The 23,862-nt window shown below is 34.2% G+C and overlaps 1 protein-coding gene across 1 annotated transcript; it reads left to right on the forward strand.

Annotated features, from left to right (window-relative positions):
• Positions 1-23,536, forward strand: subdued (anoctamin 1). Its single transcript, XM_074174725.1, is given in 17 exon segments — positions 1-141; positions 719-983; positions 986-1,056; positions 2,869-2,937; positions 3,428-3,588; positions 6,296-6,464; positions 6,525-6,757; positions 8,380-8,544; positions 9,074-9,305; positions 11,658-11,834; positions 11,893-12,096; positions 13,286-13,382; positions 13,385-13,534; positions 15,302-15,507; positions 15,559-15,722; positions 18,044-18,297; positions 19,871-23,536. Coding segments are annotated over 16 exon segments (2,727 nt in total). The 5' UTR covers positions 1-141; positions 719-772; the 3' UTR covers positions 20,035-23,536.
• Positions 23,537-23,862: the final 326 nt, after the last annotated feature.

Consider the following 23,862-nt stretch of genomic DNA (forward strand, 5'->3'; position numbering starts at 1 on the left):
TGAGAAGAAATCCAGATCTGTTAATTATCCTCAAAAAACCGCCTGTGATAACCGATATTCTCAGCCAGATATAGATGCCATGTCTGTTGTTAGTTTTTATAAAAGTGCTGAAAATTTGGATTCTGAAATGGATACAGAGAGGTAAGAAGTTTATAAACGGAAAACAAATTCACTTTTTTGGCTGATTTGGTAAGATAAACTTCCACAGTCGGACTATTATGACTATGATCTTTATATTCAAGCTGCATAAAGGATTGCTACCCAATTACTTTAAAAAATTCTTATTGAGAAATAATGAAGTTCATGATTACAATACGAGACGATGATGCCAACTGGGTTAGCGAAACGTGTGTTGAGTGACAGACAGCATATGACTGCACACGATGTGCAAATTTGTGTGAATTATTCCAAGATCTTGATTTTATCTGTTCTGTAGATTTTACTCAGTCTCATTGAATGAACCTAAAGCATTACCTAACATTTATTCTCTTTGGAACCATAAATATAAAATATTCAGGTTATCCATGTATATCAAGATAACAAACTCTGTTTGTTGACATTAATTTGGTAATTAAAACCACTCACGTGAGTATAATGAATTCTTGAATTCAATTAAATAAATTCCAGGCTACGTTACTCATGATGATTAAATTTTATTGATTTCCTGTTCGTTTCCACAACCCATATTCACATGTAAACATGTTTATTGCTCTTTTAGAGATTTCATTGAAGAAGGTCCTTCATCGCACATAGTTAGGATTCACGAAAAAATATGGAAAGTGGAGATTGCATCCCAGACCTCGTCGAATGTAATGGTTCACCCTGTCGCAAAAAATCTAGTCAAGAATGTAACGCAGTGAGGTGTGCAACTCCAAAAATTTTTTTCAAAGATGGATTAAGGTCTGTCGACTATATACTAGTCTGGGATGGCTTCGATCATCAAGCTATTACGCCCGAATCTTTCGAGAAGAGACAAATATTCGAACAAATCTATTGAAGGAAGGGCTGGAGTTGGAATTTGAACCTCAAGAACCGAACGGGCTGAACTTTGTGAAGGTCAGTCAGATTTATCGAAGCAAATACTCTTATTTTTATTTGTGCACAATAAAAATACGCATATTGAAGTGAGGAAATGGTATTATTATAAATCTTTTTGAAAAAACATCAATCAATAAATCCGTCATAAGCATAATAAGTTGAAGAGAATTTTTGAAAATGCGCATGAAACGAGGTATTTTTTTTGTGAATATATTGCAAATTAGTCTGCATATATCTCGGAGAGAAATGTTGAAAACATTATAAAACATCATTATAAATTGAAAAAAGTTTCAAACATAACCTTCATGTCTCTAGATAATGTATGATAGTCTACAGTAAAAGCGTTTTGAGTTGGTTTTTACCCATTTTCTAGCATTTCGAATTTTAGGTTGAAAGAAATGAAAAGGTTTATAATTTATATACAGTTTTATGTATATACAGTCTATACATAGATTTAATATAATGTCAAATATAATACAAATGTAACCCGATTTATACAAAAGGATGGTTCTCTCTAGATAATATAATAATACTAGCTGACCCAGTAAACGTTGTTTTGCCACATAAATTATTTCTATGGAATTTCTTGGGTAGAAGATAATAAACTAACTCATTGTAATTGTGTGTCAGAACAACAATAATACTAACAATTAATAATAATAATCCCTTATCCTGTTAGCCCACATAAAAAGCGTGTTTGGCCCTTGGACTTATTAATAGTCAATGCAAATGCCAATCTAATTGGAAATTGCACACATTCAAAATGAATTGGCACATCTATAGGTATAGTAGGGAATAATTAATCATTGCAAATGCCAATCTAATTGGAAATTGCACAGATTCAAAATGAATTGGCACCTCTATAGGTTTAATAGGGAATCAATAGTCATTGCAAATGCCAATCTAATTGGAAATTGCACACATTCAAAGTGAATTGGTACATCTATAGGTTTAATAGGGAATTAATAGTCATTGCAAATGCCAATCTAATCGGAAATTGCACACATTTAAAATGAATTGGCACATCTATGGGTATAATAGGGAATTAATAGTCAATGCAAATGCCAATCCTATTGGAAATTGCACACATTCAAAATGAATTGGCACATCTATAGGTTTAATAGGGAATTAATAGTATTTGCAAATGCCAATCTAATCGAAAATTGCACACATTTAAAACGAATTAGCACATCTATAGGTGTAATAGGGAATTAATAGTCATTCCAAATTCCAATCTAATCGGAAATTGCACACATTTAAAATGAATTGGCATATCTATAGGTGTAATAGGGAATTAATAGTCATTGCAAATTCCAATCTAATCGGAAATTGCACACATTTAAAATGAATTGGCACATCTATAGGTGTAATAGGGAATTAATAGTAAATGCAAATGCCAATCTAAGTGGAAATTGCACACATTCAAAATGAATAGGTGTAATAGGGAATTAATAGTCAATGCAAATGCCAATCTAATTGGAAAAGGCACACATTCAAGGTCAAAAATGATTAAATTGTTTATTAAAAAATAGGGGTTGGTGATAGAAAAGTGAAAATTTAGCGGTTATATATATTTTTCATACCACATCAATAGAAAAATTAAAACAAAATAAATAAAAAACATGTTTGGGGTAGACCACCGTTATTACTCAGGGGGGTATGAAAAATAGACTTAGATCTACCGAATGCACATTTAAAATTTCATAAAAATAGGGGAGTATGGCAACTAACACTGTGACACAAGAATTTTATATTAGATAAATAAAAAAGTTGATATTGTAGCTGGTTTCTCTCTGCTTTGAAAGTTCTATCTGTCTAATTTTTTTTCAGATACACGCTCCAAAAGAAGTACTGAGAAGGTACAGTGAAATTTTGAAGTTGAGAATGCCAATGAAAGACGTAAGTTTACAAAATACTGAATGTTTTAGAATTTTCGCAAGCAAGAGCATGTAGATATATACCACAAGTATGAGAACTGTTGTCATCACAAATTATATGTTTTTCTTCGTTCTTTTACTCTTCCTCTTGCACATAAAATTAATTATCATACAAGAAGGTTCATAAAAAAAATTAAATGAACACTGTGATGATTCATATCATATTATATTTGTTTGTTTTCACAATTTTTTGGGTATTTCGGGCTAGTTTGGGCTGAAGTATATCTTTGCTTATATAATATTTTTGTCTAGGAGTTATGTGATAATCCACCGGAGTATCAACAACCTAATATGTTTAGTAGTATCAAGCAGAAGGTATTATAATGGTTTTCTGAGGGATTTCCACTAATTTGTGTTTGTAGAGTTCTTTTTATAACTTTTGCTATGTTTTTGTTTTTTCTTGCATCATCAGATATCTTTCAAAAGCATCTTCTAATAAATTATCATTTTAGATCCCTGTACTTAGGCAGGTGTCCAAGCAAACAAACTTTATTTTTGAAGAGATCAATAGTAAATGGGATATAGTGAAATCTTGGGTTTTTGTCGACAAAAATATATTTCCTGATAAAGGACATAGGTTCACAGCGATATACAGCAGAGATAAAGAATATTTGTAAGTATGTCAAGGCAGTTAATCATACGAATATTTATCTTACATTAACTTTTTAACAATCACGTTCTGTTTGGAAATATGTAAATTTAGGATAGTTTGAAACATTGCATAAATTGGGGAAGAAAGGTTCTGGATTTCTATGTATCCATCTTTATACAAAAAATGTGGAGAGTTTCCAAAGGAAGGAAGCAACTTTTTTCAAAATAAACTCTGCAAATATCATTCATAGAAATTACTTTTAGATACAAACTGGAAAAAAGCCCTTCCGAAACAACTTTCATGTGTATATTGAGATACACGAAAAGAAAAAGAACTTTTGAAACAACTACTCTCATATGAACATCAAATTATATGAAAGTTACTTTTTATCATACTGTTTGTACTCCAAAACATTTGCTATCGAACTGAATCAGATATTATATGTATGAATGCTACACAATATAAAACAGGGAAGCCAGACAGACCGGCGCCGTAACGCGTTACGTAACGAACCGGTTTACCCTTCCAAAAGAAGTTATGACTTCAAAATGAAAGAGTTACAATATAAAATTTCACATACATGGAACACTATCATCCTTAATGTTGCACTTTGAAGTTTTGAAATAAGGCATTTGACTTATTGCCTCATCAGCACCAATCTAGATAACAGTACAAGATGAAGCACAGTAATGACATTCATACTGTTGTGTGATTTAATCCCAGCAAGACGAACTTTGTTTTGATTGAAGGAGGTATATTTTCAAGAGAAAGGTTCTGTCTGGCTTTCTACTTCTCCATCATTACACAAAAAAATTTGGGAAGCTTTCGAAAGAAGGAAGAAACCAATCCATTTCAAAATAAACTTTTTACAATGATGTTTAGATCATGAACATAAGGTAAGTATAGTTCAAGTAAACGATATAGTGCAACGTACCTTCCAACAGCTCCCGTTTAATAATGTAGTTGAGGAGCTAACTAATTTCGTTATTTAATAATCATTTCTGATTATATAAGAATCACAATAACTATATAATATATATGTAATGAAAATATATATAATAAATATTACCTTCTTATCAAATTTTGGAAAATTATTTTTACGCCTGATGCTTTGTTTCAGTTTTCCCCAAATCGACTCGATGGGATTGAAAACACCAAAATAGGGGGGAAGTCTCAGTATGGTGTGTCTGTCCATACTTTTCAGCAATACTCTCACTTTTTCAAATGTTTTTGTCTGTAAAACTTCAAGTAGTTGGTTTTTGATATAGTAATCTTCAAAATACAAATTGTTATCCATTAAAAAACTTTGTATTTCATCTTTCCTCGAATGATAGGAAGCTTTGTCAAGAACTATTACACTATTCACCTCCAAATTTGGCATCAATGTGTTTTCAAAGTATTCCTCGAAAATATTAGCTTCCATGTTCTTATGATAGTCAACATTGGAGTCCTCAAGCTTTTTTCCACATAATTTCAAAGAATTCGTAACCATCCTTTACTTCCTCCGCAATGCACAATGATTAGTCGCGATCCTTTGTTTGCAGGCATGTTAGGCGTACACATTCTCGTACCATCAGTCCACCCTTTCGTGAGTGTCATACCAAGTTTCGTCCAAATAGAAAATTTGCCGTTGTTCCTGTCTATATTTAATTTATTCTAAGTATTTGTAACACAATTCCAATGTTCTTCTGCTTTCCATAACTGCTTGACGTTTGTTTATTATTTTAAAAAATCCTAGTTTCTTTATCCAATTCTGAAGAGTTTTGTCACAGCAGCTCACGTTATGGCTGGAAGTATTCAATTTCTTCCTTATGATTTCAGTTGTAGGAATCTCATTGCTTTTATTATATGAACACCTAAAGGTTTTGGTAATCCTGTATCGCATCGCGTCTTGCGTTCATAAGGTTTGTTTTTGACAATTTTACGTACAGTTGAGAAAGGAATTTTGGTCAAATCTGATGTTGCTTGTAATAGTTTGTTTCCCTCGAACCCAAACTTGAAATGTAGATTCTTATATACATTGAAACATACTCTCTGAGCTTCAATATTCTAGTGCATCCGAATCTTATTCACTGGTATCTCTTTTTCGCATTGTTCGCCATCGTTATTGGAATCACTACACTGGAAAAAATCTGCGTTGATATCACACTTGTCCAAGGACGCCACATTTTAAACAGATAACAAAAATTTCCAAGTTATTATAACTGCACCAATATCGAATTTCAACACTTAAATCGCGATCAGTTCCTGAACTGAACATTGATGACACGATGACGATAACCATCTCCGCATTCCCCGATTTATATTCGTCACCGTAACATGACTTCAAATTAAATTTTATGACTCTTCAGTCAATCATAAATACGAAATACGAACCGCCAATTCTACAGTCCATGTGGACTAGTTTGCAGCCGGTTCATTTCTATGTATTGTTTTTTTTTGACCTTTGAGAGTGCCGCAAACTCTAAGTGTGCACAATATCGTTTACTTCGACTATACTTCCTTTGATAATCGGAACCAAAAGTTTACTGGAGGTAGAGGGAGCACTTGCAAAAAGTTTTCGTTATATCGTCTGACACCTGAAATATTTATCATTATAGAATTGATAGAATTAGAAACTGTAACTTGTTCTGCTTTGGTTTCTTGATAAACATTAGAACTGTGCTTTTGAATTCCAATTTTTCAACTTTGCTTTTTTTGGTGTTCTTTCATTTTCGTGTTATTTCAGATTTGATGTTGATTCCTTAGGTTTTTTTACGCCAGCCATCCATTCTCGGATAGTTCAATTCATTTTGGATCGCAAACGATTCACAAATAGCACTCTCAATGATTTTGCTTTTGGTATAGAAAGGCTACTGAACGAAAGAGCTTATGTAGCCAGTTACCCCTTGCACGACGTAAGTTCAAGTCAGAAGTAGAATATAATCTATTTTACCCGTTACTTTTACACCTTTCAGGGAGATTTGAAGACAACGGGATCCACAAGGAATCTGTTATATACTGAATGGGCTGCTGTGAGAAAGTGGTATAAATATCAACCACTAGATTATGTAAAGGAGTATTTTGGGGTGAAAATAGCTCTGTATTTTGCTTGGTTGGGATTTTACACCCACATGCTCATCCCTGCAGCTTTGGTTGGACTGGCCTGCTTCATTTATTCGTGTGCGACGTTATACAGCAATATACCAAGGTGACTGTATTCATGTTTTATGTGAAAACGTAGAGAGATTTAAAATAGTGTAATTGTTTTGCATTCCATAGTAGACTTCACCAACGAACAAGTCAATAAAATAGATTTTGTATGTTTGAAGGTGATTGAAAATGTTTCATGATGAATTTCATTAGCTCGGACTTCCATTGTCTAATACAGTCTTTCTCAAAGCGCTGGAGGCCTGTAGGGAGGCAGTAAAGGGCACGTAAAAGATTGGGGGGCGTTGAAGCGGTTTAGGAGGGTGATGGCTAATTTAAAAAACTTTTTTTTTTTGCTTTTAACACAAACTTTACCGCTTCTTTACGCTTAACACGCGTTTCCTCGTGTAACGCCATCTAGGGGACTAGACAGTAACTATTTCCTGTCCGATAGTTGTCAAAGTGTACAATAGATGGCGGTAAGCTTCAATGCGAAGCGAGAAGTTTCTAGTCTCCATTCTCGAAAGTACTAGGCCCGCCCGCTGCCTCATATAAAAGCGCGCGCGCCATCCAGCCAGTAATGCCATTCGATATGAAAACAAGTGAATTTAGTTAGCGACTAGCTCGGTAAAGTGTGGTACGTGCGGTGGTGAATATTGTGAGTGGTGTCATTAGCAAGTTTTTTAATACTCGATTCTTCACTTCGGCATTTTTGTAGACATAATTATGTCGGAAGCAAAATAGAAGAAACGGCAGTATAGCGCGGAATATATAAAATATGGATTTATTGAAAATCCCACAAATCCATCTTCGCCTATGTCTTCTTTGTCTTTTCAAATGAAGCGATGAAACCCTCAAGGCTACAAGATCACTGTGCTACTGTGCTCCATAAACCAGCGGCAGATATTATCTGATAATTTCCTTTGAGCAATAGTTCCGTGCAAAGACGAATTGATGAGATGGCTGAAAACATTGAAAAGTTGTTGTGCAGTCATCTGAAGACTTCTAAATTCTCAATTCAGTTGCTAACTAAAAGAGAGATTGGTTGCAGGTTTCCGAACGCGGTGACTTACGGCTGTTTTTGAGTAAGTTCGAGCCTGATATTAACAAATTGAACTGTTTGTTTTAATAACATGAATAAAAGTTTTCCTAATATTACAAAATGGCGTTTTACATTACCCTCATCAGAAAGTCTTATTTTCACATGACACACATAATTTAATAATTAAAATAATGACTGCGATTGTGATTCTTAAGATGTAGTAAATTAAAAAAAATTGGGGGGTGCTAGAAAATAATTATTTCTCGAAGTGGGCGGTAGACAAAATAAGTTTGAGAACCTCTGGTCTACTATTATATAAAATAATTTGGAATCCCTGGAAAAAAAAACCGTTAAAATAAAAATTAAAAAAAGAATAGCTCAAAGCCCTTAAAATAAATTACTGTGAAATAAAATACAAGTAAAGATAGAACAATTGAACAAAACATAAAAAAATTGGGAGATTCCAAGCCAAGTCACGACGTTTCGATTGTTAGTATCCACAACCGTCTTCAGGTGATTGTGGAAACTAACTGACTGATCATAATGTTAATATAATTGTATAATTTGATTGATCATGAAAGAAAATTCAAAGGAGGCATTGAATTTAATTGATGTATTTCTTGAATATGCTTTCTGTTCAGTGAGGATATTTGCAATCAAAGAGTCAAGGAAAAAATGTGCCCGCTTTGTGATGTCTGGTGCAGCTATTGGGATATCACTGAATCATGTTTTCATGCTAGAATCACGTATCTCTTCGACAATCCGACAACTGTATTTTTTGCCATATTCATGTCCATATGGGGTAAGTCAAATTGACACGAAGAAGCGGGATATGCATGAGAAATATCTGAAGCCAAGTTTTCTATACTGGAAATGGGTTTTTACAGTGTTCCTTCTTCTTTGCTTAATGCATCTATTCATTTCATAGCTTCTTTGCTGTCTAAGTATGTTGAAAATTTACATGCAGGTCATTTCTTCAATGTCCCCCGTTCCCCTTTTGTTTTCTGAACGGGTCAACTAAAAAAAATGAAATTTGTGACACTTAATTTTGAAGCTCCTGACAAATACTTCATAACCCTAGAATATGAAGTCAATGTCTTCACTTACTACAAAATGGCGGAACATTTAATAATTTTCTGAAGACAAAAACATTATTATCGATATTTCTTGAAATATTCCTTTTCATCTACCATATATGGTCTATAGGAATAGTAGTAGTGTTAAATATGGCAGCTACTTCATACTTTTTAGTATAAACAGGAATTTCTCTTGCATCTTCTGATTGTCTGATATTTTCAATGACGTGTGTCTCATTCTGAAATATGGATATTATAGCTACTTTATTTTGGAGATGTGGAAGAGATATTCCGCTGAAATCACCCACCGTTGGGACTTGACTGGGTTCGATATCCAAGAAGAACACCCCAGACCCCAGTACTTAGCACGTCTTGCTCATATCAAACAGAAACAAATAAATGTTGTGACGAATACAATGGAGCCGCAGGTGCCCTTCTGGAAAATTCGTGTTCCAATGACCATCTTTAGTTTTTCCATAGTACTCCTACTGGTGAGTACTAAAAACATTAGATTATGATTTGGTTCCCTAGTAAATTAGGTCTACATTAGAGTAGATCAGTTTTTACTATATATCTGTTTCAAATACCACGCAATGTTTAATTTTTTCGGGAAAAAAATCGAAGACATACATTACTTAACAAATGGTAGATAAATGTTCCTTTATTAAGGAATGAGAACAGTTTGGAAATGAAAAAAATTGGGCTAAATTAACCCTTCCAACTTGAACATCGTCAATATTAAGGAATGAGAACAGTTTGCAAATTAAAAAATTTGGGCTAAATTAACCCTTTTAACTTGAACACCGTCAATGTTCATCGACAATGGGGAATGTTCCTCAAGTTGGGTTATTACAGCAAATGCAAGTTTGAACAAAATAAAGTTGAGTTTAATTCATGAGTTTTTCAAATTCACTTCGAAAAGTATTCAAATTGATGTTTCAAATGTTGGGTTTTAATTTTTAAAGGGATTTGTTTCTAATTCACTTATTGGCAACAGCGCCTAAAATGCTAGATCGGAGCTCAGATTAGTAGTATGCTAAAAGAAGAAGAATCATGTCAATAGTGTCAAATCAAGCCAAAATATAAATTATAGTTCAATGCCACCTCCACAAGCCACATAAACAACAGTTGTTTTGTTATTTATTTATATAGAGGAAGGTAGGTTAGTTGCACAAAATGTCATATGTCACAGAATGTCTCGGGGCTCGGAACATAAGTAAACAGAACAGCACGCCTCTGAAATATGTCATCTTTGTCTCATTCAGATAACAGATTCATTGTCCTTTATTAGCCATAACCGATGTTGCCAAATGGTGATATAGAAACGAATCCCTTTAAATGTTCAACGCATTATTTCATTCCTCTTTTTTAAGTATTAAATAAGTTTTTAAAGAAAAAGGTTGAAATGATGAGTTTAAAATGCGTCGTTTTAGAGCTCTCTTATGAAAACTACTTGATTTTCGTCAGGAGCAACATTCCCCATTGTACTCACTAATCTTAATTTAAGTTCGGCGTATTTTGATAAGAGATCGATTACTTTTTGGCGGAATTAACGTGTGGAATAAGATTAGTGCGAAAAAACGCACCGAATCAGTACTATTTGAAAACTAAAGTTATTTCAGGTAGGTTAGGTTAGGTCCAAAATGAGTGGGTCTATTCGACCCTCCACCGCAACCCGCAGGGGTTTATTGTGGCTCACACTCGACCAAATAAACCTAGCTTCTTATCGAAGCCTACTACTTTATGTTTTTATTTGAACGACTTGAATATCAAAACCATGTAATGGTGTGCATGAGCCTTGGCGGCAGGAGGTACATTACCTAGTCGTTTTGAATAAAGTCTATGTTTCTGGGTGAACTTCAACCCGCTAAAATCGCGGGGAGCGTTCTCCACCGCCTCCTATCGGCGGGACGCGAGGGCTCGCCTGTCTGAAGTCACTTTGTTACTCTACCCTTAAGGTAGAGGTACTCATGAAATGTAGGCATGTAAACAGTTTATTTTAATAAAAAATATTTTTGCTTTGCTTTGCTTTTTTTGCTTTGTATGGCAAATGGTATTTCAGGTCAGCGGTAAGAGGACCTAGGACAGATATATCTACCTGCTGCTTGCAACAAGTGATTAATTTAATCACTTGAAAAAGCTAATGTTTAGCGAAACATGTTGTGATATATTTTCAATAAAGTTTGTGAAGATCAAGTCGTTTAGGTGTAGTCTGTGAAAACTTAAACCCCAAGTTTTACTCTCTCCAACTGAGCGTTCCAGGGAGTTTTTTTATCAAGGACAATGCCAAGATATTTCACCTCCATTCCAAATGGACTGACCTCACCATTGAGGTTAGATCGTCCTATTTTCTCCTCCTGGTGAAGGGGATTATCACAGTTTTGCTGGGGTTGACAGACATCTGCTTCCTCAGGCACCAACTGTCAACAACGTCCATCGTGCTTTGTAGGATATTACAGGCTACCCTTCCCGACGTGGACCTTGCCAAAATGACAAGGTCATCTGCATAAGCTTGCGGATCTACTTTTCTGTCGAGGGCATCAAGCAGACTATCCATCAGGAGCGATAGTACCCCACCTTTAGAGCAGCCCCTGGTGACCCTGAAGCTAATGGCCTCGCCTTGACGAGTCGTAGTTCTGTTTACCAGCATGGCATATAGATCCAGCCAGTTATAGTCGCCTCTATACCTTTCCTAGCCGGAGATGATCCCTATAGATTTAGGTAGTGCATTGTCAAATGCTACTTCAGTATCGAGAAATTCAACGACCGCAATCTCCTTGTTGTCAAGGGATTGGGAAATTTTACTCTACAAGGTTGTTTAACGCTAAATCTGTCGATTTCAGGTAACTCTCGCCTTAGCGACCGTTGTGGCAGTAGTACTTTACAGAATGTCAGTTTTGGTGTCTTTGAAGGCTATTGATCACGCTTCTCCTATACTAGTCGACAATAGTTCTGCCATGCTGTTTACTACCTGTACAGCAGCCTGTATCAATCTAGTTTTCATCGTGATATTCAATTATGTAAGTTTTGCATTGGAAATAATATTTAGTTTTGATATTTTCGCTCTTTTTTTTTCAGATATACACACTGTTGGCAGAATATTTGACAGAGTTCGAACTACTCAGAACACAAACAGAATTCGATGATTCTCTCACTTTGAAAATTTATTTGCTCCAGTTCGTGAATTACTATGCATCCATTTTTTATATTGCCTTCTTCAAGGGAAGATTTGTGGGTTATCCAAAGGAATACAATAAAATTTATGGATACCGACAAGAAGAGGTGAAACATTTATTAATTAGCTTAGATATTTCCAAATCGAAACTTATTATTTTGAAAGATTCATTATCTCAATAATTAATTTGTTACATCACTTATTTCAAACTAACACTTTACTTTCGAGTAACGTGAATCGAACATCTTGAAGAGAATGTTGAATGAGATTATTATCTAATATATTTGGAACAACTTAGGAAATTTTATCTTGATAATGAATTGTTCCAATGGGGAGTGTTCCTCATGACGAAAATCAAGTAGTTTTCATAGAAGAGCTCTAAAACAACGCATTTTAAACTTATCATTTCAACCTTTTTCTTTAAAAAATTATTTAAATACTTAAAAAAGAATAATGAAATAATGCATTCAACATTTAAAGATATTCGTTTCTATTTCACCATTTGGCAACATCGTTTATAGCTAATAAAGGACAATGAATCTGTTACCTGTATGAGACAAACAAAGATGACATATATCAGAGGCGTGCTGTTCTGTTTACTTATGTTCACATTCTGTGACATATGACATTTTGTGCACCTAACCTCTCTTCCTCTATATAAATAAATAACAAAACAACTGTTGTTAATGTGGCTTGTGGAGGTGGTATTGAACTATAATTTATATTTTGCCTCAATTGTTGATTCATAAAGATAATTTTCCTTTTTTAAAGTAGAATATCTAGCTACGTATAAATTATTTCAACTTGATATAGGCGCTGTTGCCAATATGTGAATTAGAAACAAATCCCTCTGAAAATTAAAACCCAACATTTGAAACATCAATTTGAATCCTTTTCGAAGTGAATTTGAAAAACTCATGAATTAAACTCTATTTTGTTCAAACTTGCATTTGCTGTAAAACCCAAACTGAGGAACATTCTCGATTGACCTCTGATACCGGGCATATTATTTGGTTTATGTCAAATGTCATATGTCAAACATGAAAACATTTCTGTTTTTGAATCTTGAAATCTAATACTTGACAAGTGTTCAAAATAACCAACTAGAAAGCAACTTGCTGTTTCAAGTACTACACCACGCCCATTGGCCAAGACCTTCTAGATTCAGTCATGCTATTCAAATGTCTTTACAAGCGCCACCTATTGGTCGAAAACTCAAATTTTCACCATGTCGGTGAGATTTCTATGTGAAGTAGCTCAGTTTTCATTTCGTATATTAGAAATTTGTGATTTTAGTGTGGATTAGGAGGCTGCCTCATGGAACTCTGCATTCAACTCGGCATCATAATGGTGGGTAAACAAGCAATGAACACCATTCTGGAAATGTTATTTCCTTATTTTTCAAATGGTTGAACACCCTCAAAGTGAAAACAGGTCTGAGTAAAGAGACTCTTTCCTGCAAGGGTTGCCAACCTCAGTGGGTGAAAGATTACAAACTGGTGGAATGGGGCCCTAGGAGTTTGTTTCCAGAATATTTGGAAATGGGTGAGTTATGATGACTTGTGTCAGCAAAAGTAAGCAAACCTCTTACCTCCTCCTGCCATACGTTAACATTGTTAGTACTTGTCGGACTTTGCTTGTAACTCGTAATTACGCCACACTTCCTTCAGTAATTTCTGTACATTTTGTACTTTTTTCCGAACAAGTTTTTATATAATTTGGATTTGTCCAGTGACGGCTCGTCACTGGACAAATCCAAATTATATAAAAGGGGAGGCTAAAGTCATAAAGACTATATACACATAGAAAAGCCTGCCGGAGGCGCGAAAATTATTTTAAAGAAAAATACGTAATATTTGCATAACCCATTTCTAACCATTCCCCTGCGACAGACCGTAAATGTAATGCATATCAGCCATTTCCTCATTTGTGTATGCCATTTTAATAACGAGTGAATTATTAAAGTAACAAATTAAGAACAGATCAACAAAACACAATTAGTATTAATTCAGTTTCAAAAATTCAGAAACTGACAGCGTCATACCAATTTGGATGCTCCAATGAAATTTCTCTACATGAAAGATCCTATCTTTTTTTCGATGAGGAATAACCTCCTTAAATGTTTTACACTTATTTAGTTACACCCTGCATATTTCTTCTTAACATTGCTACTAAATTCAAGCGTTATGAAAAACCACAGGTCTCTAGAATTTTATTGTTTGGAACACTGAAAAACTTTTTGTCTGGTGTGGATGACCTGTTTCTACAACTAGGTATAAAACATATTTCAACCATTTTGGAGGTAGTAATCGTAAAATTCAATCCAAAAATAACCTGAAAAAATATTTTTGGAATGCAAACTAATGGCACGAAACATACAGCAAAATAGACACGCGTATTTTAATTAGAAAACTGTAACAAACAAATCGGATTATAACAGTTGTATTCACGCCGAGCTGACAACAAAAATGGCGTCTGTCAAATTGGATCACTATATTTTGGTTCTATGATTGGACATTAAAAACCAATACACTTGGCAACGTAGCTATAGACACGATCAATATTATTGGTCTACGGATACGCGGCCAATTTAAACTCTTGCTTTTCTAATTGTTCTTTTTTCTGCAAATATAAAGAGATCTTGGGATCGATCATTTTCAGTATCATGAAACAAGCCCATTCGTCACCAGCTCTGTCCCTTTTAAGCAAATCTGGATCGCCGTTGACGTCATTCAACAATTCTTGGGCGATGTTTATGATACGGTTTTTTTTTGGTAAAAAATCACCAATTTTGAAACAAACTTCACTGCCACACGCTTCATTCCCAAAATTTCAAAAAAAAATTGCAAGGTATGAGCCAACCGATATGCCGACATCCTCAGCATCTTCTCTGATAGTGGTTCGACGATTTTCCATAATAATATTCTTCATTTTCACAAAATTTTCACTGGTTTATGATGTGCTGGGGCATTCAGGGCGAGCGTCGTTATTCATATCTTCTCGACCTTCTGTGAAAAAGTTGTATCACTTGTAAAGATTTTACCGACTCAAGAGTACAATCACAATATGCCACTGTCAACATTTCAAATGTTTTTTGAGTGTACCAACATGAAAAATTAAAAACTCGCTACTTGACTCTACGTAGCCTGCGAAATTTGAACTTTAACCTTATTTTCTGAAAACACCTCATAGTTAGTTGTGTTAAAATCATCAATAATTGTGTAACGTGATGCTGTGAGGTACAAAACGCTTAGTATCTGTAGATTAACGGAGGTTTTTTTTTATTTTTCAACAATACATGTTCTATTTCAGTGCTTCAGTACGGTTTTCTCACTATATTTGTGGCAGCCTTTCCCCTGGCCCCATTTTTCGCGTTGTTGAATAACGTTTTGGAAATGCGACTCGATGCTCAAAAACTTTTGACATTCTACAGACGACCAGTTTCGCAACGAGTCAGAGATATCGGAGTGTGGTACAGAATATTAGATTCCATAGGAAAACTGTCTGTCGTTACCAACGTAAGTTGTTGAACAGCGTCATAAAAAAATGTAATGTTGGTGAATTTTCAGGGATTCATCATTGCTTTCACTTCAGATTTCATACCGAGGTTGGTTTACATGAGCAAGCATAGTACTTTGGAGAACTATTTGAACAGTTCGTTGTCATACTTCAACACAGGAGATTTCGACAATAAATCGAGACCTCATAACTGGGATTCTGAAAGCATTTGTAGGTTTGTAGTCTTGATAGGAAGGCAATTTTATGACTAGATGATCAATAATGATAGTGATATATTACAGAATATTCAGTGTGATGATGAAATAGAAACATGATACTAATAATGTTTGTTTGAAGGTGATTGACAATCTTTCGTGATGAATTTCACTAGTTCGGACTTCCATTGTCTACTATATAAAATGATTTGAAATCCCTGAAACAAGTAAAAAAGATACTAATAACAACATAAATAACAAGATAAAAAGATACTAATAATGTTTGAAATATATGTTTTTCATTTAACTGAATGATTCAGTTAATTCTTCATTTTATTGAAAATTACTCAAGTAGTTTCTAAAATCCAGTTTTTGGCACCATTTAACAAGCTTTTATGTCATATAAATTGTGTGATGTATTAAAATAATGGGTTTCATGTAATTTAAACCATGTTAATGAAAATGTGTTTTGAAACACGCTTTATATTAGCTTCACCTGTATGTATGTATGTTTGTTTGTTTCTATGTATGTTTGTTTGTAACTCTCAAGCCTCGGGATCTGTATCGACAGAATTATCGGCATTATTGCTTGATCTATTCGCGGGCAGATGGCGCTGTATGTAACCTCATTGATGTTTCTTGATCTACTCGTTGAATTCAAAATGTTATGTCGTTTGGTGCCAATTCCAAGGAGTTGCATAACAAAATAGTCCTCCACATTGGATTCATCCATTCATATTGGGTGTTATTTCTTTGATTCTTTTCAGCAAATCCTTTCATTTGATACACATTTAATGGAGATGCATAAAAACTCACCGAAGTAGTTTTCGTATCCTCTTGGCAAACCCTTTTATTTTTATCATTGGGGTGCATAAAAAAGTACTCCGCCAAAATCAACCAAATCAAATGAGTATGCAAAATTTGAACTCAGTCAATTGATTTCTAGGAGGGTTTCGCTAACATCGTAGCTTCCTTGATAGAAATTATTATTACACACTGATCGTTCTCCAAAAGGTGGCACACGTAGGTGGAATGGGGAATGTTCCTCAATTTGGGTTAATACAGCAAATGCAAGTTTGAACAAAATGAAGTTGAGTTTAATTCATGAGTTTTTTAAATTCACTTCGAAAAGTATTCAAATTGATGTTTCAAATGTTGGGTTTTGATTTTCAAAGTGATTTGTTTCTAATTCACATATTGGCAACAGGGCCTATATCGAGTTGAAATAATTTATACGTACCTAGATATTCTACTTTAAAAAAGGAAAATCAACAATTAAGGCAAAATATAAATTATAGTTCAATATAACCTCCACAAGCCACATAAACAACAGTTGCTTTGTTATTTATTTATATAGAGGAAGATAGGTTAGTTGCACAAAATGTCATATGTCACAGAATGTCTCGGAACTCGGAACATAAGTAAACAGAACACCACGCCTCTGAAATATGTCATCTTTGTTTGTCTCATACAGGTAACAGATTCATTGTCCTTTATTAGCTATAACCGATGTTGCCAAATGGTGAAATAGAAACGAATCCCTTTAAATGTTGAATGCAATATTTCATTCCTCGTTTTTAAGTATTTAAATATTTTTTTAAAGAAAAAGGTTGAAATGATAGGTTTAAAATGCGGTGTTTTAGAGCTTTTTTATAAAAACTACGTGATTTTCGTCGGGAGGAACATTCCCCATTGGTCTTCTTCAGTTCAAAACTTCTTCCATGCTCGAAAATTCTCGTTCAAAAGTTTCTTGAAGTCTTTCCTACATGCACTTTTGAGCATGATCCGCATGTTAATTTTTAAACACCTGATTTGTTATCCTTGTCTATCCGTGACTTGTTGTTCTGTATATATCTACCCAAAGAGTTACTAGCTATGTTGCTATTTCGTTCATTCAGTAGTATTTTTTCTTATCTGATGTTTTTCTGGTATATGTGAGTCTCTTGAAGTTGCCAGTATTTTATGTGAGGATATACCAAGGAAGTAAAATGTGTCTAGAAATGAAAATGTTTGTGAGAATTATGTACTCCTTATCATGTGTAGTGTTAATAATTTCTATCAAGTAATGGGTCAGCCCATTCATAATTCAATCATTTTACTTGAACTAACCTACAATCATTGCAAATTATAGAGAAACGACTAAAAAAGAACGAAATATATGTATCTGTTTCTGTTTTCTCGCTAACCAGCTGTCGCACCCCTACGAACGACAACCCTCAGAAGTCGAAACTTGTGCGAGCTAAGGCTCAACGAGGTCTCACCTTTTAACGTGTGATTCCTAACACGTACCTTCGTATATTGGATCACCAGCAGATAAAGAATAATGTTTATGTGTTCGCAGATATCCCGACTATAGAGAACCTCCAGGAGGTCCAAATGAATATGAGCGAACCGCCATGTATTGGCACATCTTGGCAGCTAAGATAGCGTTCGTAGTGATATTCGAAAATGTTGTAGTGCTTGTCATGATCATCGTGAAATGGTGTATACCGGACATGCCAGGCGATCTACGAGATCAAATACGTCGTGAAGTTTACATTACTAATGAAATAATCATCAAGCAAGAGATGATGAGGGCGCAAACCGCAAAATTAGGTGAGTTTTTCACCCCATATCAGATGTGTCACAAGATCCCCCTTTCCATTTAATTGTCTTTCCCAGTCGCCATTTTGAAAGTTTCATCTGCCAATTTCACTTCAAAATAAAGTATTCAAGCATTAATTTCATTATCCCAATTAAGCTGACCCGTTCACAAAATAAAAGGGGGGCATTAAAGAAATGCACTGTATAAGGGCTAATGTAAGTAAGTAAATTTATTCAATTCAGTAATAAGACAAAATACATAGTCGTCTATGACAAAAGGATAAAAAAAGTTAAATTAAATAAAATAAAATTGAAATAAAAATAAAATAATTGAATAAAGATACATGAAATGTAGAGATAATACAATTCTAATGAAAGTTACGGCTACCTAAGCAAGCTTGTGTCGTAGCCAGCAAACTAAATAGTATATCTTTTCCTGTACCTATAACCAAACATAGTGAACAGAGTATAGAAAGGAAGAGATAGTAAGAAGAAGATAGAGGACGTGAAAGAGAGAGAGAGAGAGAGAAAGATCTGTATGTGATGCTCTCTGAAAGACACCTCTAATAATAGATATTTCTTATTCAAGTATCAGAAGAAGCACATCATAATTGGGTAAAAAAGTTTTTGGCTTTCTACTACTCCATCTCGATACAAAAAAAGATGAGGGAATCTTCCAAAGAAACTCTATACATGGATGTGTAGATCATGCAAAGAAGTAACTTTCAGACACAAACTGAAAGAAAGTCCTCCTGAAACAGCTACTTTCATATGAACATTGAATTACACGAAAGAAAAAATTCTTTTGGAACAAATACTTCTATATGAACACTGAATTATACAGAAGATACTTTTCTTTACTCAGTTCGTATTTCAAACATTCGTTGTGAAATAAAATCAGATATCATTCACATGAGTTCTACTCTACTTTAAATGAATGGTAACAAATTGCACTTACATGGAACACTGTCATCCTCACTGGTATACATCGATGTTTCGCCGTAAGACACTTGCCCTAAGGCTCTTCAGTAACAAATTGGATGACATTATAGAGAATACTTTGTGTTTAATTCATTTTGTAGTATGGCAGCGTCTATTGAAATTTCATCAAGCGAACATTTGAATGATATTATATTCGTTTTGGATGCATTGAGAGAAAGTAAATTTGCATCGCACCAGCTCTTCACCTTCTTCAAGTCGGATGATATTATTTTATTTAGCTCCATTGAGTTGTTTCTTTCCACAATATTGTAACATCATCCGCTAATAGAGTGAAACTACCAGGTATGTTAATCATAGATATAGCAGAAACAGAATAGGGCCTAACACGGACCCTGTGGTACACCAGATTCAATGGCCCTGTCCTCCGAGAGTTCCATTGTCCTCACCATTTGACTCCGACTTGAAAGGTACGATTCGAACCAAGTGTTCGTTACACCTCTACATCCATATCTATGAAGTTTTTTTAATAAAATTTTATGATTGACGCAATCAAACGCCTTTGAAATATCGTAAAAAATTGCGGCGGCTACTTCACCAGAGATATTGCGTGCCTGCATGTCTATATAGCTTGTTTCAATTCCAGATTCGTCGCATAAAAAATTGGAAAGACTTCGCACCATGACTGAGGTCCCTTCTTCTTCCGAGCAGTGGGACAGGTTAATCAGCAAGTCTCTGTCGGGAAGCGAATTCGACCTACTCGTCCACAACGACGGAAATCTCGGGTTGAAATCCCCGTCTTCAGTTTGAGTTCCTTTTCCTAGTCATGTTTTTCTCGCATACCTATGATATAAATATATAACTCGACTAGAATATAGTGTTGGCTAGGTAACGTGTCACTATTTATTTATAATTTAGGCTTGATTCATAATTTGGCTGTGATATTCGGCAATATCTTTGAATGAGACAGCTTAATTAGTAGTCACTTTTTTTTTCAAAGCACAAGAAATCTCGATGGTTTTGCCTACTCAATATGCCTACTCGTTTTTTAACTTTATTAATAATTATATGTAATGGAATCGACCAATACTTGATATATATATTCAAGAAACACTTCATTGTGAGATCTCCACTGAACAGTTTTACAATAACTCAACACGTGTTTCGCTTAAGAAGCTTCAGGTGTGTCTAAAGACACACCTGAAGAATCTGTATCAGGCGTGTCTATAGACACATCTGAAGAATCTGTATCAGGCGTGTCTATAGACACACCTGAAGAATCTGTATCAGGCGTGTCTATATACACATCTGAAGAATCTGTGTCTATAGGCGTGTCTATAGACACGCCTGAAGAATCTGTATCAGGCGGGGCTATAGACACGCCTGAAAAATCTGTATCTGTATCGCTTGTCTATAGACAAGCGTTTTTGTAAAACTGTTCAGTGCATGAAAATCACACAAAGTTTCTTTGGATTAATAACTATGTTTTACTTGTGAATGTGGTGGTTGAATTTTTTTCAGAAAGAGTTGCTTTTATTTTTTAAAAAGAGAACCGTAAGGTTGGTTATTCATAAAAAAGCGAATTACTTCGACAATTTCACTTATTTATTTTTATTAATAATGAGAATGAAAGATTCGTTAATAAGTCTGTTCAGCGTACCCTTTTTTTTGATAAATAGCTTTGTGTATGAGACCAAAATTAGCTCCTAATCGTGAAACTAAGATGGAGGTTTGTAATCTGTCACTGCCATAAGGGTGTCTTACATATTTCTCTAAATAATAATTGAAACTGAAAAATCTGAAAAATAATTTTCAACGAGCGTGTTTCACCTCTTGAATTTTTTGAGATTTTTTGGCTATTTTAATTACAGAAGCGAAGTATATTTTCATTCGTGGAAGTTGGCTCAGCTATTAAAAAACATATCCATATTTGGTACGTATAAATGTAATGAAAGTCACAGAAAATTATATTGATATTTTTTTTTACTCCTGTCTGAGGAATTGTTTATTTAATTGCCTATTTCGATAAAAAATTGCGGCATATTCTTTTATGTTTCACAGTTGTTAGGAATATCATATAAATAGGTATCATACATGTGAAATATCAACTCTTATTTCTAGTCAATAACGAATTTATTTCTCTATTAGGTGATATCTATGAAGAGACGTTTCCTTCAGAGTTATGAATTAGAAAGTATTTATTGCAATGGGGAATGTTCCTCAATTTGGGTTTTTACAGCAAGTGCAAGTTTGAACAAAATGAAGTTGAGTTTAATTCATGAGTTTTTCAAATTCACTTTGAAAAATATTCAAATTGATGTTTCGAATGTTGGGTTTTAATTTCTAAAGGGATTTGTTTCTAATTCACATATTGGCAACAGCGCCTATATCAAGTTGAAATAATTTATACATACCTAGATATTCTACTTTAAAAAAGGAAAATTATCTTTATAAATCAACAACTAAGGTAAAATTTATATTATAGTTCAATACCACCTCCACAAGCCACATAAACAACAGTGGTTTTGTTATTTATTTATATAGAAGAAGATAGGTTAGGCGCACAAAATGTCATATGTCACAGAATGTCTCGGAACTCGGAACATAAGTAAACAGAACAGCACGCCTCTGAAATATGTCATCTTTGTTTGTCTCATGCAGGTAACAGATTCACTGTCCTTTATTAGCTATAACCGATGTTGCCAAAGGGTGAAATAGGAACGAATCACTTTAAATGTTGAATGCATTATTTCATTCCTCTTTTTTAAGTATTTAAATATTTTTTTAAAGAAAAAGGTTGAAATGATGAGTTTAAAATGCGTTGTTTTAGAGCACTTTTATGAAAACTACTTGATTTTCGTCAGGAGGAACAGTTCCCCATTGAAAACCAACTCCAGTTAACATTATCAGGAGATGAGGTTCGTTTTATTTCTGAACATGAAAATATTACTTCTCTTGGGTTGATTCTCCATATTTTTAAAAATGTTTCTGCTTTTCCATAATTGTTGAAACATTTGACAGAACTGGTCTTGCGTGATTTTCCTCAGTTTCTCCGAATAAACCTTTATGTGGGCACCTTAAAACTTGTCTCAAAACCTACTTATCGTAGTGTGTCCGTGACTACAGTCATTCTAAGGTCAAAGGTCAAAAAATCAACTTTTTTTCACACATTCATTGCAAATATCTCGTTTCCTATGCGTTTTATGCTGTTTGTATACACAATGATTATTGTAGAGGATTGAATTCTCTACAACTTTAGTTCAAACATTTTTTTTTTATATCTTGAACCGTTTTCGAGATACTATTTAGAGTACCATTCGAGACCTACCTACAGTCCCGACCTTTGTCCTTGGAATTTCTGTAGTCGGACCCTCTACGATAAGTAGGTTTTGAGACAAGTATCAGGGTGTCAAAATAAAGGTTATGAAGCACTGTTTGGAACCTGTGGTGTACTAATGAATGCTACTGGAGTTTTTTATCAACATCAAATCGGTATTTTTAACACCTCGTCACGTGTTTCAATCACCAAGTGATCAAACTAGAAACTAACGCGAAGCTAACGCTATTTATGCTATATAGATATCCCATACAGGTACATACACCTGGATGGTTTACCTTAATGGGATATCTATATAGCATAAATAGCGTTAGCTTCGCGTTAGTTTCTAGTTTGATCTTCCTCTTTGAAGATGATCACTTGGTGATCGAAACACGTGTTGAGGTGTTAAAAATAACGATTTGGTGTTGGGAAAAAATTCCAGTAATATTCAAAATAAAGGTTGATACAATTAACGGAAAAAATAGAAAAGAGGAAGGCAAAAACTATTCCAAAACTTGCCATGTATGAAAAGATGAGTATCTTCAGTGGAAAAAATTAATAAAAACTTGATATGTTGGAAATTATGAGAAAATAATTGCTTATATGGAATTGGATTCACGAACATTGCACATGACTGTGATTTCTCATAAAATTCAACGAAATTGAATCAAATACTCGTTCATATAATTTTGTAGTAATGATCAAATAGCACTAAAATTGTGCCGTGTTTTTGATTCGTTTTTACATAAAGGTCTGTTTTTTTCTTCGCCCAACTGTTACTGAGAGATGAAACTTATTATACCGAATAATAATTATTTAATGTTGTAAGTTCATTGAATCCTCGAATGTATATTTGCTTGTTATGAAAAATGTTTTGTATTTAGAAATTTATAAATGTGTTGTGAAAAAAAAATCACTAGTTACTCTAGATTTTCTTTTTATCGGCATTATATATAAAAAGAACAATTTTAATATATTAAAACGTTGAATTTATTGTTTGTTTCATTGATATTAAACTACCTAATGAATGCTTGAACTAACTGAAAAAAGGGTTATGATGAATCTGGTAGAAAAACGATTTCATACAAATATTTGATTTTCATGGGTTAGGTTAGGTTAGGTTAGGATTCATGGGTTCTGAGAAAGTAAGAATCGAAAATATTTTTTGGAAAAATAGTCCTTGGGGCAGATTTTGAATAACTATAATAATTTACTGGTGATGAAAATGACAATTTTGACATCTCTGCTTCATTGGGATCGTTGATACAAGAATATCTAGAAAAGATGTATACATGTTTGTGTCTTGCATCATGCTAACC

This window comes from Leptinotarsa decemlineata, unplaced genomic scaffold (assembly GCF_025532065.1).
Source record: "Leptinotarsa decemlineata unplaced genomic scaffold, Ldec_3_MD MMD2_tig00000882_RagTag_RagTag, whole genome shotgun sequence".
In the NCBI taxonomy this organism is placed as follows: Eukaryota; Metazoa; Arthropoda; class Insecta; order Coleoptera; family Chrysomelidae; genus Leptinotarsa; species Leptinotarsa decemlineata.